Source organism: Microcebus murinus, chromosome 8, assembly GCF_040939455.1.
Source record: "Microcebus murinus isolate Inina chromosome 8, M.murinus_Inina_mat1.0, whole genome shotgun sequence".
NCBI lineage: Eukaryota > Metazoa > Chordata > Mammalia > Primates > Cheirogaleidae > Microcebus > Microcebus murinus.
Genome location: NC_134111.1, coordinates 100,295,025 through 100,308,002, shown reverse-complemented (window position 1 = coordinate 100,308,002; position 12,978 = coordinate 100,295,025). Strand labels below are relative to the sequence as shown.

General features: G+C 42.2%; 1 protein-coding gene across 2 annotated transcripts in view; it reads right to left on the bottom strand.

Annotated features, from left to right (window-relative positions):
* DIS3L2 (DIS3 like 3'-5' exoribonuclease 2) overlaps nucleotides 1-12,978 on the bottom strand; it is a 328,686-nt gene that overhangs the window by 110,336 nt on the left and 205,372 nt on the right. For both annotated transcript variants that reach the window (XM_012791622.3, XM_012791623.2), the window contains exon 10: nucleotides 6,308-6,387. In XM_012791622.3, coding sequence (XP_012647076.2) covers nucleotides 6,308-6,387 — 80 coding nt within the window. The remainder of the gene's footprint in view (nucleotides 1-6,307; nucleotides 6,388-12,978) is intronic.

Below are 12,978 nucleotides of genomic sequence, written 5' to 3'. Positions count from 1 at the left end.
ATCCTTACAGGCACTGCTCCTAGACTCCTGTTCCTATTCTGTCACTGCTATGGGCTCCAACGGACAGAGCTGCCTGCTCCACCCTTCTCAGAGAAGAGAAGCCATGCAACCAGGCAGGACACGGAAGCAAACCAGGAAAGACGACTGTGCCTCCTTGAGTAAAGTACATAATTTGCATTTCTGAGGTCCCTTAGGCTGGATGGATGTGCACTTATGCAAGCATTTTCTTATATGCAGACAGTAGAACACAGACCCTTCTTTCTTTGAGTCAGATGGCATCCTCTGGGGATGGGAAATGTGAGCAGATGGTAGAGCAGAGGGCTGCAATTTCTTGGTTTAGAGATGAAAGTGGCAAGGAGAGACAGACCCAAGAGATGTGACCATGGGTGTCCAGGCCAAACATTCATCAAGACCTCTGCTAAATTGTGGAATTTCTGTAAATTCCAATTTCCAGAAAGCCTCAAGGATGAGTAGATTTGTTTATTTGTTCTCATTCATTCATTTATTCATTCACTCATCTTCCTCCAATGGTTTTTGGTATATTCACAAAATTATTAACTATCTAATTCCAGAACATTTTCATCACCCCAAAAAGAAACCCAAACCCATTAGTAGTCATTTCCCATTCCCCTTCATTCATTTCTAAGGCCTAGCTAGGATAACATTGCCATGTTCAGTGGCAGAGTGTACATTAGAGAGTAAAGAATTAGAGAAAAAAGATGGTGGAGAAGCGAACCTGTAGGATGTTGGGAGCCAGAATCAACTGAAAGCTGCATAAAGGTCCTAACTTGTCTGGCTGACAATTTCCTCTCTCAGAGACTAGGGCAAAGCAATAAAGCTTGCTTAACAGAACAGAATGGGTAGCTATTACTCTGGACCCAATTCTGCCAGGTAAGGAGGAACTGGGTAGGAGAGAGCCACAGGCCCTCACAGTCAGGAAGGCAAAGTCTGGATATAGGCAGCCATGTATCCCAGACCTCGTAAAGGCAGAAGTGACTCTATGACATGGGAAATGGACTCACACCTCATAAGCCACAGAACACAGAAGAATATTTAAGATTCTTAGCTGCAAAGTTGTGACTCAGAAGATACATAATATCTAGTATCTGAGGGGTTGTCACATGAGCCACTAGATTTATTCTATAGGGCTCAGAGGGGCATAAATGGGACTAATGGGAGGAAAATTATAGGAAGATGGCAGTATTTCAGATCATATTAGGGAAGGATTTCCTAACAGTCATGCAATCTTAAGGCAGAATGTTTGCCTTTAAGGTAGAAAGTTCAAATGCAATCTGGATAGTCAATAAGTGGATGTTGTAGAGGTAATTCAAAAAACAGAGGGTGATCTGACAACTGTGGCATTCCCACACTTGAGTGGTGAGGTCAACTGTGAGGTGTGCTGCAAGTGATCTGTTACAATAATAAAACACCGAAGTGTGTGATTTACTGTCTTTAGATTCTGGGTTATCATTATAATGCCGCTCTTACTCAGTTGCATAATTAAATACTCTCTGGAGCAAAGGTAGAAAACTCCACGTTGCTGGGTAATGATCATGGGAATGTTCTCCTTAAGAGTGTTAGTAGGCTTTAAAAGGTGGAGAATTACCAGGTTAGAAGACTGGTAGAATCCCTTCCAAAGCTGAGATTCCACAAGGATAAGTGGCAAACCCCCCCCCCCCCAGACCTCAGCCTTCAACTCAATTATGATCTACCGGTGAATGAGTGTTCACTGTGTTTTGTATGATCATCTGAGCCTCTCACCTGATAGGAGATACTGGTAACAAGTCCTGGGAGTGCATCTGAACGCTACAAAAAGGGAAAGTGAGGACTAGATATGTTATATCTGTTTGTATATTTTAATTGTCATAGAATAGTCACTCAGATGATTTCAATAGGACCAAAGGGAAGTTTAAGTTTTATATTAATATTTTCTTTAAATAGAAACGGCTATAGATGATATATATCTGCCCCCAAAACATTATTTGCTTTTTGAAACATTAAACATTTTTCTTCTAAGCTAGAGTTGACATGAATTGGTAACTAACTGAACCTGAACTTAGCCAACCTCACCCCAACCCAAACTGGAATTGACTTTCCCTTTTCATCTCCGTGGATAAATGGCCCTGGCAGAAACTGCCGTCACAAAGGCCAACTGTAGAAGTGCCACCATAAAAACGCTTGACTGACCAACTCAGGCCTTTTCAGAGTCTTCCCTGAGTCCTTTTCCATGTCCTTTTTCTGCTGTTCTGCCAAGCTGCTCCTCTGGAATGCAAGAAAAATCAAGCAGAGGGAAGGTGTCTGATCACCTGCTGCAGCGGGCTACTAGGCAGCCTGCGATTTCTGGCACCCCATAACTTTCCTTTATTACAAAGTTGTTTTCATTTTAAAACTATTATTACATTATAAAAATGTGGAAACTAGAGAAAAGAGAAAAATCACTTATGATCCCATCAACCTAATAAAATCACTGTTTGCATTTTAGTGCACTGCTTATTCTTCTTCAGGGATGTCTTTGCATATAGTTATATGAACTGCATCTGTTTAACTTATATATTTAACTGCATCTATTTAACTTACGTTCTTCTAAAAAGGACGTACAGCAACTTACATAAATACATATCATTAGACAGACAACAGCATGTGGGGATACTTTCTCCTAAGCCAGCTTAGCATCCTGACTTCCCCATTTCTAACTTGTGGGTTCCATCTCCTGCCATCCAAGTTGAAACCCTGACACCATCTTGGACTCCTCTCCCTCAACCCTAACATCCATTTCCATAGATTCTTTTGTCACTAGCCCTTTCTCATATTGTCCTTCCCACCCGACCCCCACTGACAAGCCACCACCTCCAGTCCAGGTCCTTATCCCGAAACTATTGCAATGTTTCTCTGACTCGTTTCCCTGCCTCTCCTTACTCTCCTTTTCCTTCACCTTGCACTGCTACATTATTTTCCTCATTTTGAATATTCTCCTGCTGAACAATATCTACTTGGCTTTCCATTGTCTAACAAATAAAGAATAATACTTGGTTGAAAAATTTGTCCCCAGTCTATCTTTCCTGTCATATCTTTAACCATTTCCTTTATGAAACCTCTGCTGGCACACTTGTACCCTGAACCCCAGTGTTCAGAGTGAGTGAGTGCACTTGTGTCTTCTCCCTAGCGTCCCTGAAGGGTGACAGGCTAGCTGAGGCAGAGGAACAAGTACTAGACTTATCCTTCTGCCATTAACAACTATAAAACTGAGCAAAATAAATGAAGCAACTGTTTCAAAGTATTAGATGCCTAACGGCAGAGCTGTGAACCTGGAGGGAAGGGAAATATGAGAAGTGAGGCCCACAGTCACCTGCCTTTCAGCCTGGGGGTACTTTTTACACAAGGGCTCAGGGAAGTGGAGTCTATACAGAGAACAGGTAAGCCCGAGCCTCAGCAGAGATTGCTCAGAAAGTCAGAAACCAAGCCAGAAACGAAACCAACCTATTTTTTTAAATAGGCTGCTTCAATTTTGTATTTAAAAAATATGGAATTTCTCTAAAATTTTCATGAGACCTTTTCTCTCTTTATGCTTTATCTTCCTTTCAATTTTCTTTAGTTGAAAATAATGAACAATCTTGCCCATAGTTTCAAGGAAGGCTCCCAATAAAAGAAAATAAAAATACTTTTAGGCAATGTCTTCTGTCGCTCAGCCTTCTATCTACTAAGCTTCACTGCCTACTATAGTAGAGAAGAGATTACCCACTGAACCAATGGAGTTTTATGTCAGTGGGACATGTGAACATCTTTGCATTGTTTTAAAAGACCAGGTGTCAGACTGAAACTGCAAGGGTGGATACCTATGATGGGTACACCATCAAAGGCCATGTAAGTACCTAGGCCATCTCTGAGAATGACCAAAGCCAAAGCAGTTCCCCAGATACCACCCTAGAGAGGGGCGAGAAGTGGCTGAATACCATAAGCAGCATGTCTAGGGGCCTCAGGAAGGAGGTTGGCAAGGCTTACTCTTCCCACATCCTAACACTTTTCCTTAGAGTGTCAACTGCTACTTTCCCTTCTTCCTACTATAATTTCCAAAGACCACTGGCCTCTAAGCCACTTTTTCATGCTTAGCAACATCCCACAAAAGGATGTTTAAAGAGCCCCCATCCATCTGCCTATTGCAATTTGCTAGACAGATAAAGATATCCACTGGGAGTAGCCCAGGCTTCTTTAGCTCAGGCCTGTAGAGGTGTTTCTCAGGTAAGGTGTTCCTGCTATCCACTGCGGGGCATGCCTTTGATGAGTACCCCTTCAATTACCTGATCTGGTGTCAAATTCAGATAAAGAATCCTATGTCTCCTCTAAGCAGAGCCCTTAGGGATTTTCTTTCTATAATACCTTATACCCAAACTAGAACTAACTAAAGGGTGAAGGCCTGGAATTGTAAGTCATTAAATACGAAATGTCCAATTTCAAATCAAAAGTGTAGTTTATTATATCTCAAGCAAGGATCAGTACAATTAATCAAAGTATGCACATAAGCTATAGACATGGTTTTATCATCTTAACGGTAGCTTGTTTATGCCAGCAGCGAAGAAGCCTGGAGAGTGAGTGGCGATGAAACTGTGAACGGTATTTTCCACAGCTTGGTGAGAATTGAATATTTTTCCTTGCAAGAAGTGGTCCAAAGCCTGGAAGAAGTGGTAGTCAGTTGGTACAAGGTCTGGTGAATACCATGGAAGACACAGAATTTCCAAATCCAGCTTCCATAGTTTGAGCAGCGTTGTTTGTGGGACATGTGGTCCAACACTGTCTTGCAAGAAGATTGGCCTGTCTCTATCGACCAATTTTGGCTGCTTAATCACAAGCATCCTCATCATTTCATCCATCTGGCTGCAGCAGACATCCACTGTAATTGAATGACCAGGTTTCATGAAGCTGTAGTGGATAATACCAACGCCGGACCACCAAACAGACACCATTAGCTTTTTTTGATGAGTATTTGGTTTTAGACTGTGTTTCAGCACTTCATCGTCATCCAACCATTGTGCTGAATGCTTGCGATTCTCTAAGAGAATCCATTTTTCATCACAGGTAACATTATGGTGTAGAAATGGTTTGCCTGTATGTTGTGACAGCAAAGAAAGGCAAGCTTTGAGACAATTTCTCTGCTGATGCTCATTTAATTCACGTAGAACCCATCTATCCAGCTTCTTTACCTTGCTGATTTGCTTCAAATGATCAAATATTGTTGGAATAGTAATGTCAAACCTTGCTGCCAATTCATGTGTAGGCTGAGATGGATTTCCTTATATTAATACTATAGCTTTCAGCTCATCATTATCCACCTTGGTCTCAGGTCCCCATTTTCTCAAGATTACAATCACCAGAACAGAACTTTTCAAACCTTCCACATACTGTGCGCTCATTAGCCACATCCTTCTCAAACACTTCGTTGATATTTCAAGCTGTTTGTGCTGCACTGATTCCTTGACGAAACTAATATTCAAAAATAACATGCATTTTTTACACATCCATTTGCTTTCACAAAAATTGCTCTAAAAAACGATTTGAAAGATAATCACAAGCCAAAATGTGGGCTTGCAAGACTGATGATGTACCTTTTTTTTGAGACAGACTCTCACTCTGTTGCCCGGGCTAGAGTGCCATGGCGTCAGCCTAGCTCACAGCAACCTCAAACTCCTGGGCTCAAGCAATCCTCCTGCCTCAGCCTCCTGAGTAGCTGGGACTACAGGCATGCGCCACCATGCCCGGCTAATTTTTTGTATATGTTTTTAGTTGTCTGGCTAATTTCTTTCTATTTTTAGTAGAGATGGGGTCTCACTCTTGCTCAAGCTGGTCTTGAACTCCTGACCTAGACCGATCCTCCCGCCTCAGCCTCCCAGAGTGCTAGGATTACAGGCGTGAGCCACCACGCCCAGCCGATGATGTACCTTTACAATAAATATAGAACAAGATGTGTCAAAGTGAAATGTCAGAGATATTGACTGTCAAACTTAGTATGTAAGGAAATCGGACATTTCATACTTAATAACCTAATGGTTCCTCTGCCCTCACTGCTGCCTTTTCTGAGGTCCAAGAAGAGTCCAGGTGAGAGGACATTTCTCATTCTCAGCCTCACCAAAGTCACCACAGGAACATAACCTTAAGACCATACAACCATGTTGGCTCAGAGGCCTATGGCCAGTTCTGGCGCAAAGCAAATGGAACCTCGAACGTGATGCTCCCTAGGGAGCACAAGGCAGCCAGGCAGACCAACAGGTATGCAGACTGCCTGCAACCCAGAAAGGAATAGAAATTTCCATCCTACCATCAGCAAGTGGCTTGCAGGAGAGGGCATCATCGAGGTCTCGGGCGGTTGATGGGTCAATGGTGAAGACACAGTCTTTTCTAGGAAAGATTTAAGATATAATTAGCAATGCCGCAAATAACTCCACTCCATGGTAGTACTGTTTAAAGAACAGTTATTTTTCTCTGTTGGGGAAAGTAAAGAGTAACTTACATAAATCGCTCCCTGAGAACAGGATCTTTAGTAAAATGTGAGACTGGGGAGAGACAAATGGGTGTCTTTCTCTTCTTCCCTGTGAACTGGCGCCTACTTCTCCTTGACCCCAAGCAAGAACAGGTTTGAGTAAGTAGAAGTGAGGCTGCTTCCGGGAATGAGGCTTCCCAAGAAGATCTGGTAAGAGGGGCAAATCCCTTTGGTAAATTACTCTCCAATGGTCAGTTCTTACTTTTGCCTCTGCCTTCTCCAGTGGCTGATGGGAACCTGTCCTTAAGGATCCTTCCTCAACTTGAAAATGGAATATGTCAAAGAATAAGTCACCTGACTTGTGACACAGAGGGAAGGAACCCAAGAATAAGTTTTGCCAAAAACTTTGGGCCGTATAGTTAGCTATAATACAATTCTGTTTGGAAATACAAATCAGTTTGTTTCCATAGAATCATCATATACTTTACCCAAGTTCCCATCATCAAGTACAGCCTGTGCTCATTTATCTTTGCACAGTATCCCTGTGTACATATCCTTCTTAATCTGTGAAGCTCTAGGACATTCTCTCCTGTTGTACGTTTTTGCATGTAGCATGCCCCACTCAACCCACCCATTCCTACCACATAAACACCTGAAGATTTACGGAGCAGCTGTCCTTGGTTCTTCGTACCTCTTACCTTTCCTGCCCAGGTACCGGCCTGGAGATTGGGGTGTTCCGCAACTACCCTTCTGCCCTTGAACCAAGCTCTCTAGTCAATGCTTGCTACCTCCACCAAACTCTTTCCAAGTTCTTCTTCCACTTCATCCGGCACTAGCAGTGCACCCTGTCTTCTCCTGACTCATCAGCACTGATGATGGTGGCCAGCTTGGTACTGACCACAATCAGACAGGCTTTGTTCTTAAAGATTTCTTTCCTGGTGTTGCTCCTCTGATCAAAACTTCCCCGAAGCCCTGCTCTAGCATGGACTTGCCATGCTTTCCGGGCCTTTCTTTATTTGACTCTTGACTACTCCCTTTATTTTTTTTTTGTTGTTGAGACAGAGTCTCACTTTGTTGCCCTGGCTAGAGTGAGTGCCATGGCGTCAGCCTAGCTCACAGCAACCTCAAACTCCTGGGCTCAAGTGATCCTCCTGCCTCAGCCTCCCGAGTAGCTGGGACTACAGGCATGTGCCACCATGCCCAGCTAATTTTTTCTATATATATTAGTTGGCCAATTAATTTCTTTCTATTTATAGTAGAGACGGGGTCTCGCTCTTGCTCAGGTTGGTTTCGAACTCCTGACCTCGAGCAATCCGCCCGCCTCGGCCTCCCAGAGTGCTAGGATTACAGGCGTGAGCCACTGTGCTCGGCCACTTCCTTTATTCTTAATAGCCCTCAACAGCCCCTCCTTATCCCCCACACTGATCATCTCACCACTACAAACCTCGATTCTAAGACAGTATTAGTTATAAGATGCACCATCAAGTCAACGATAACTTTCTGCAGAAATGTTAATAAAAACCCCCACCACATTAAATATACATCTTGATTTTAAAGCACTTCAGGACTCCTGAAATGTAACTTTACGTTTTAAAAGTAATCTTAAATGGCAAATGGATAACTAAACTGTGGGACAACCCCACAACGAAACAGTACTTAGCAACAAAAAGTAAACGATTATTCATACACACCAACAGCTTGAATGAATCTAAGTGAAAAAAAGTCATTTTCAAAAGCTTATATGCTACAGGATTCCATTTATATGACAGTCTCAAAAAGACAAAACTACAATGACAGCAGATCAGTGGCTGCCTGGGGCTGACAAAGGGGTGCTTATACAGGGGGTATGGAACTTTTCTGATCTTGATTGTGGTGGTGGTTACACAAATGTACAGCATCTTAAAATTCATGGAAGTATATACCAAATAAAGGTCAATTTTACTGTGTGAATCAAGGAAAGTAAAAAAATGCATGTTAAATGGTCATAGAATTGATCAATGGGTGCCTGAATTACAGATTAATTTTTTCTCTTTGCTGTATACTTTTACATAGTTTTAAAAATTTTCACTGCAATTAAGTATTCCTTTTATAAATGGAAAAATTAACACTATAGAGTCTTCCTCAATCAAAAACAATTATCCAACAGATAATATGTGTATGTTTAGCTACCTTGTAACATTGTTTACACTCCTCTTGCTTAATATAGTCAATGGCTTTAAAATTATGGATCTGGTAAAACTATGTTCCTACTGGTACACTGAGAAAAGAGGGCAGGGAAACGTGGGTGCCACTCAGGTGGAAGGAACAAGAGCATCCAGTCCCAGAAAGGGTGGTTAATCAGGAGACACGCTCTCTTGCTAAATATTTTGAGGAGAGTCACACACAGTGTGCGGAACACAAAGGTTGAAGTCTTAAGAAATGCAGTAATAAAATGCTCCACCATATAAAAGAGATTGCAAGCAAGAATGCCAGAGGAAAAGAGAAACGCCAGCGTCCCCTGGAAAGCTCGCTCTGAGGGCTGTGTTCCCAGTGCCTTGAACACAGGCTGCGACCCACAGGTGTTTTCTGAATGAACAGATGAATGGTGACAGGAAGAGCCGGGGAGGTGAAATTAATCCTGACACTATAGCAAGGAGCAATAACTGGTGAGGATCTTGAACTTGGCTCCCAAGGTAAAGAAGGAACTGTCTGCTCCTTGCTCCTTCTGTATCCCCTGTAAAACCTACCCAGATGTTTTATACACACTGAGTGCTCAATAAAAAATACTTGTATAACTGAAACTGAAGTGTCACATATGGTAGCAGGAATGTTTTGATTCTTCTTTCATCACAGTGGCATCAGAAGAAGCTGAAAGAATGTCTCCCTAGTCAAAATTAAAAAGAACTCTGTTAGCTTGGGGGTGGGGGAAGACACAGCTTACTAGTTTACTTGGAGAGTTGACAAGGAAGTTATATTTTCTTAAAATTAAATGTTTCTGGGTGCTTTAAGACTTTCATTTCTATGTACATGGAATGAATGATAATGCCCAGTAACACACTTCCAGCCTAAAGTTGATCCAGCTGTATGTGATGGAGTAATACCTCTATTGTTAGTTTGTAAATATGTTCTTTGAGAGGACCCACAATTGTTTTCTGAGGAAAATCCTAGACCATCCTGTAAGCACTCAGACCAATTCTCTACCTGTTTGCTTTTCTTTAAATCTGGTCTTAAACCAAAAACATAAAAGTTCAAATTAAAACTGAACCCTGAGGAACAGTACTCCGAAAGGCCTGCTGGAAAGATACGCCACCCAAACATCATTCTTGATCAGGGGTTGACAAAGTATGGTTCACAGACCAAATCTGGCCTGCTACCTGTCTTTGAATGGCATGTGAGCTAAGAATGATTTTTGTTTTGTTTTTTTTTTGAGACAGAGTCTCACTTTGTTGCCCAGGCTAGAGTGAGTGCCGTGGCGTCAGCCTAGCTCACAGCAACCTCAAACTCCTGGGCTCAAGCGATCCTGCTGCCTCAGCCTCCCGAGTAGCTGGGACTACAGGCATGCGCCACCATGCCCGGCTAATTTTTTGTATATATATTGTTAGTTGGTCAATTAATTTCTTTCTATTTTTAATAGAGACGGGGTCTCACTCAGGCTGGTTTCGAACTCCTGATCTCAAGCAATCTGCCCGGTTCAGCCTCCCAGAGTGCTAGGATTACAGGCGTGAGCCACCACGCCCGGCCTAAGAATGATTTTTACATTTTTAAATTTTTTTTTTTAATCAAAAGGAGAATACTATTTGGTGACAAATAAAAATTATATAAAATTCAAATTTCAATATCTACAAATAAAGCTTTATCAGACAAAGCCATGCTTTTTTGATACAATGGCAGAGTTGACTAGCTGTGACAGAGACAGTGGTTTATTTTAGTTGTGCCAAAATACTTATACTATGTGGCCCTTAATAGAAAGGTACTAACCCCTATTTTAGATCAATGTTTCTTTTTTTTTATTTTTTGAGACAGAGTCTCATGCCTGAGTATCATCCTAGCTCACAGCAACCTCAAACTCCTGGGCTCAAGCAATCCTCCTGCCTCAGCCTCCTGGGTAGCTGGGACTAGAGGCACAAGCCACCATACCCAGCTGATTTTTTTCTATTTTTAGTTGTTTGGCTAATTTCTTTCTATTTATAGTAGAGACGGGGTCTTGCTCTTGCTCAGGCTGGTCTCGAACTCCTGAACTCAAGCAATCCTCCTACCTCAGCCTCCCAGAGTGCTAGTAGATCAATGTTTCTTAATGTGCCAAATAAGTGTTTTAATTTCTTAAAAAGGTCTTGCGATTATATCAGTTTGGGAAATGCTGGGCTGATTCTTAATTGTAGGACTTTGAGGAGCTTTTAATACACTGATATCAATAGTTCTTGCCAGATTCAGGCCGGGCGCGGTGGCTCACGCCTGTAATCCTAGCTCTCTGGGAGGCCGAGGTAGGCGGATCGTTTGAGTTCAGGAGTTCGAAACCAACCTGAGCAAGAGTGAGACCCCGTCTCTACTATAAATAGAAAGAAATTAATTGGCCAACTAATATATATACAAAAAAATTAGCCGGGCATGGTGGCGCATGCCTGTAGTCCCAGCTACTCGAGAGGCTGAGGCAGGAGAATCGCTTGAGCCCAGGAGTTTGAGGTTGCTGTGAGCAAGGCTGACTCCACGGCACTCACTCTAGCCTGGGCAAGAGAGTGAGACTCTGTCTCAAAAAAAAAAAAAAAATAGTTCTTGCCAGATTCATTTGCTCCTGGCTCTTTTTTGGGGCAGAGCATCCCTTAGAGGCAAGGTTCCTTGGGGAAGCCTCTTTGGAGAAGTGATGAACGGCATGGAAACAGCCTGTGCAGGCCTTCAGGGGAGCCCTTGTCCTACTTAGGGCTTTGCTACCAAGACTACTGCAAGGGACACTGCAGGAAGTCAACTGAATGGCTATGCTATTCACTGCAGGGAAGAAGATGAGAGCAAGGGCCCATCTGGTCATTTGGTGCTCTTTTATGAGCACTTATGGGAGAAATTTATGCAGCGTAAGGAAACACTCTTGTTTTGAGCTAACAGTCCGTATCTTACTTACACGTGAATTTTGCCCTTAAATTTCCCTCTTTGCTTTGGCTGCTAGGAAACTCAGAAAAAAAAATTTCTAACTTGCCTCTAGAAGACTTTATTTGTAGTTTAAACTTCATGAACTAATCTTTATTCTAACTGTGCATGATTTCCTTATTCATATATTCCTTTTATCCCATTTCTTACTTTTAAAAAATTTACTGCTATATATATATATATATATATATATATATATATATATATATATACTGCCTTAAATCATTTTTGGACAAAAGTGAGGTATAAACAAATACATGTGATACTAAATTAGAACTAACTGATCAACACATATGTGCACATATGGAAGTGAAACTGAAGGAAAATCAAGTAGGTGGAAGCGGGGAGGAGGGGATGGGTAAACTCACACCTAATGGGTACAGTGTACATTAACTGGGTAAAAGGCACAGTTACAACTTTGACTCAAACTGTACAAAAGCAAATTATGTAACCAAAATGTGTGTGCCCCGTAAAATTCTGAAAAAAAAATATACATGTATATTGAAGGATTATAATATTTCAGAATCATGTTGAAGGGATGCTGGAAGAAAGAGATGCATTATAGACTACTAAAAGAACAAACTTCTAGACAGAGTAAAACTCAGAGGGCTCCCAGTAAGTATTTGTACTATAGCAGTAGACTCCGAACTCCCTCTCTCTTACTATGGAAAATTGGGAGAAGCAAAGGAACAGTGAGTGACCCTGACAAACCACAGTCCTTAGTGCTGAGAGCCAGTGATTTAATCTGTTGTCATCACTGCAATTACAAATCGGCCACGACGATGGCTCCTTCTGTTTGTGAGCCAGTGGCCAGGAGCTGCTGGCCGCAGCACTTGGGAGCCCGGCCCCATGTGGCGGGGCTGGGGGTGATGGGGGTGGGGCACCGTGCAGCTGTTATACACTGTTAACATGCTTGGGATTTTACTGGCTCCTTTTCTGGAAGGCTCTGGTCTCACAACCTGCAGGGAGCAGCCTGGCCTGCCAGCTTTTAGAACCTGTGAGACCAAATATTTAAAGAGTTCCGCAACAATGGTTATAAAGAAGCTAACCCTGACCCACAGAAAATAAAGTGCCAGGTGGGGGAGGGAAAGAATGAGGCTCCAGTTCATGAGGCTGCAGAATTCCAATTCAGAGCAATGTTATGTAACCAAAATTTCTGAAGGCACGTGACTGAAGGGCTTAGGAGAACTTTTTAAAGTGACAGAAAACTTCTAAGATTGTCTGTTTTCCTCAAAGCCATTGGTCTGGGAAAGAACACATGAATAAGCAAAAGAAGTCTTCTATAATCTCTTAAGACTTGGCCAAGAATCCCAGGAAAGAACAAAAGCATAGCAAGAATTTCTGCTCCTTTGTCACTCACCTCTGACCCTGCGTCCTCTGCCTTCTAAAGGTAC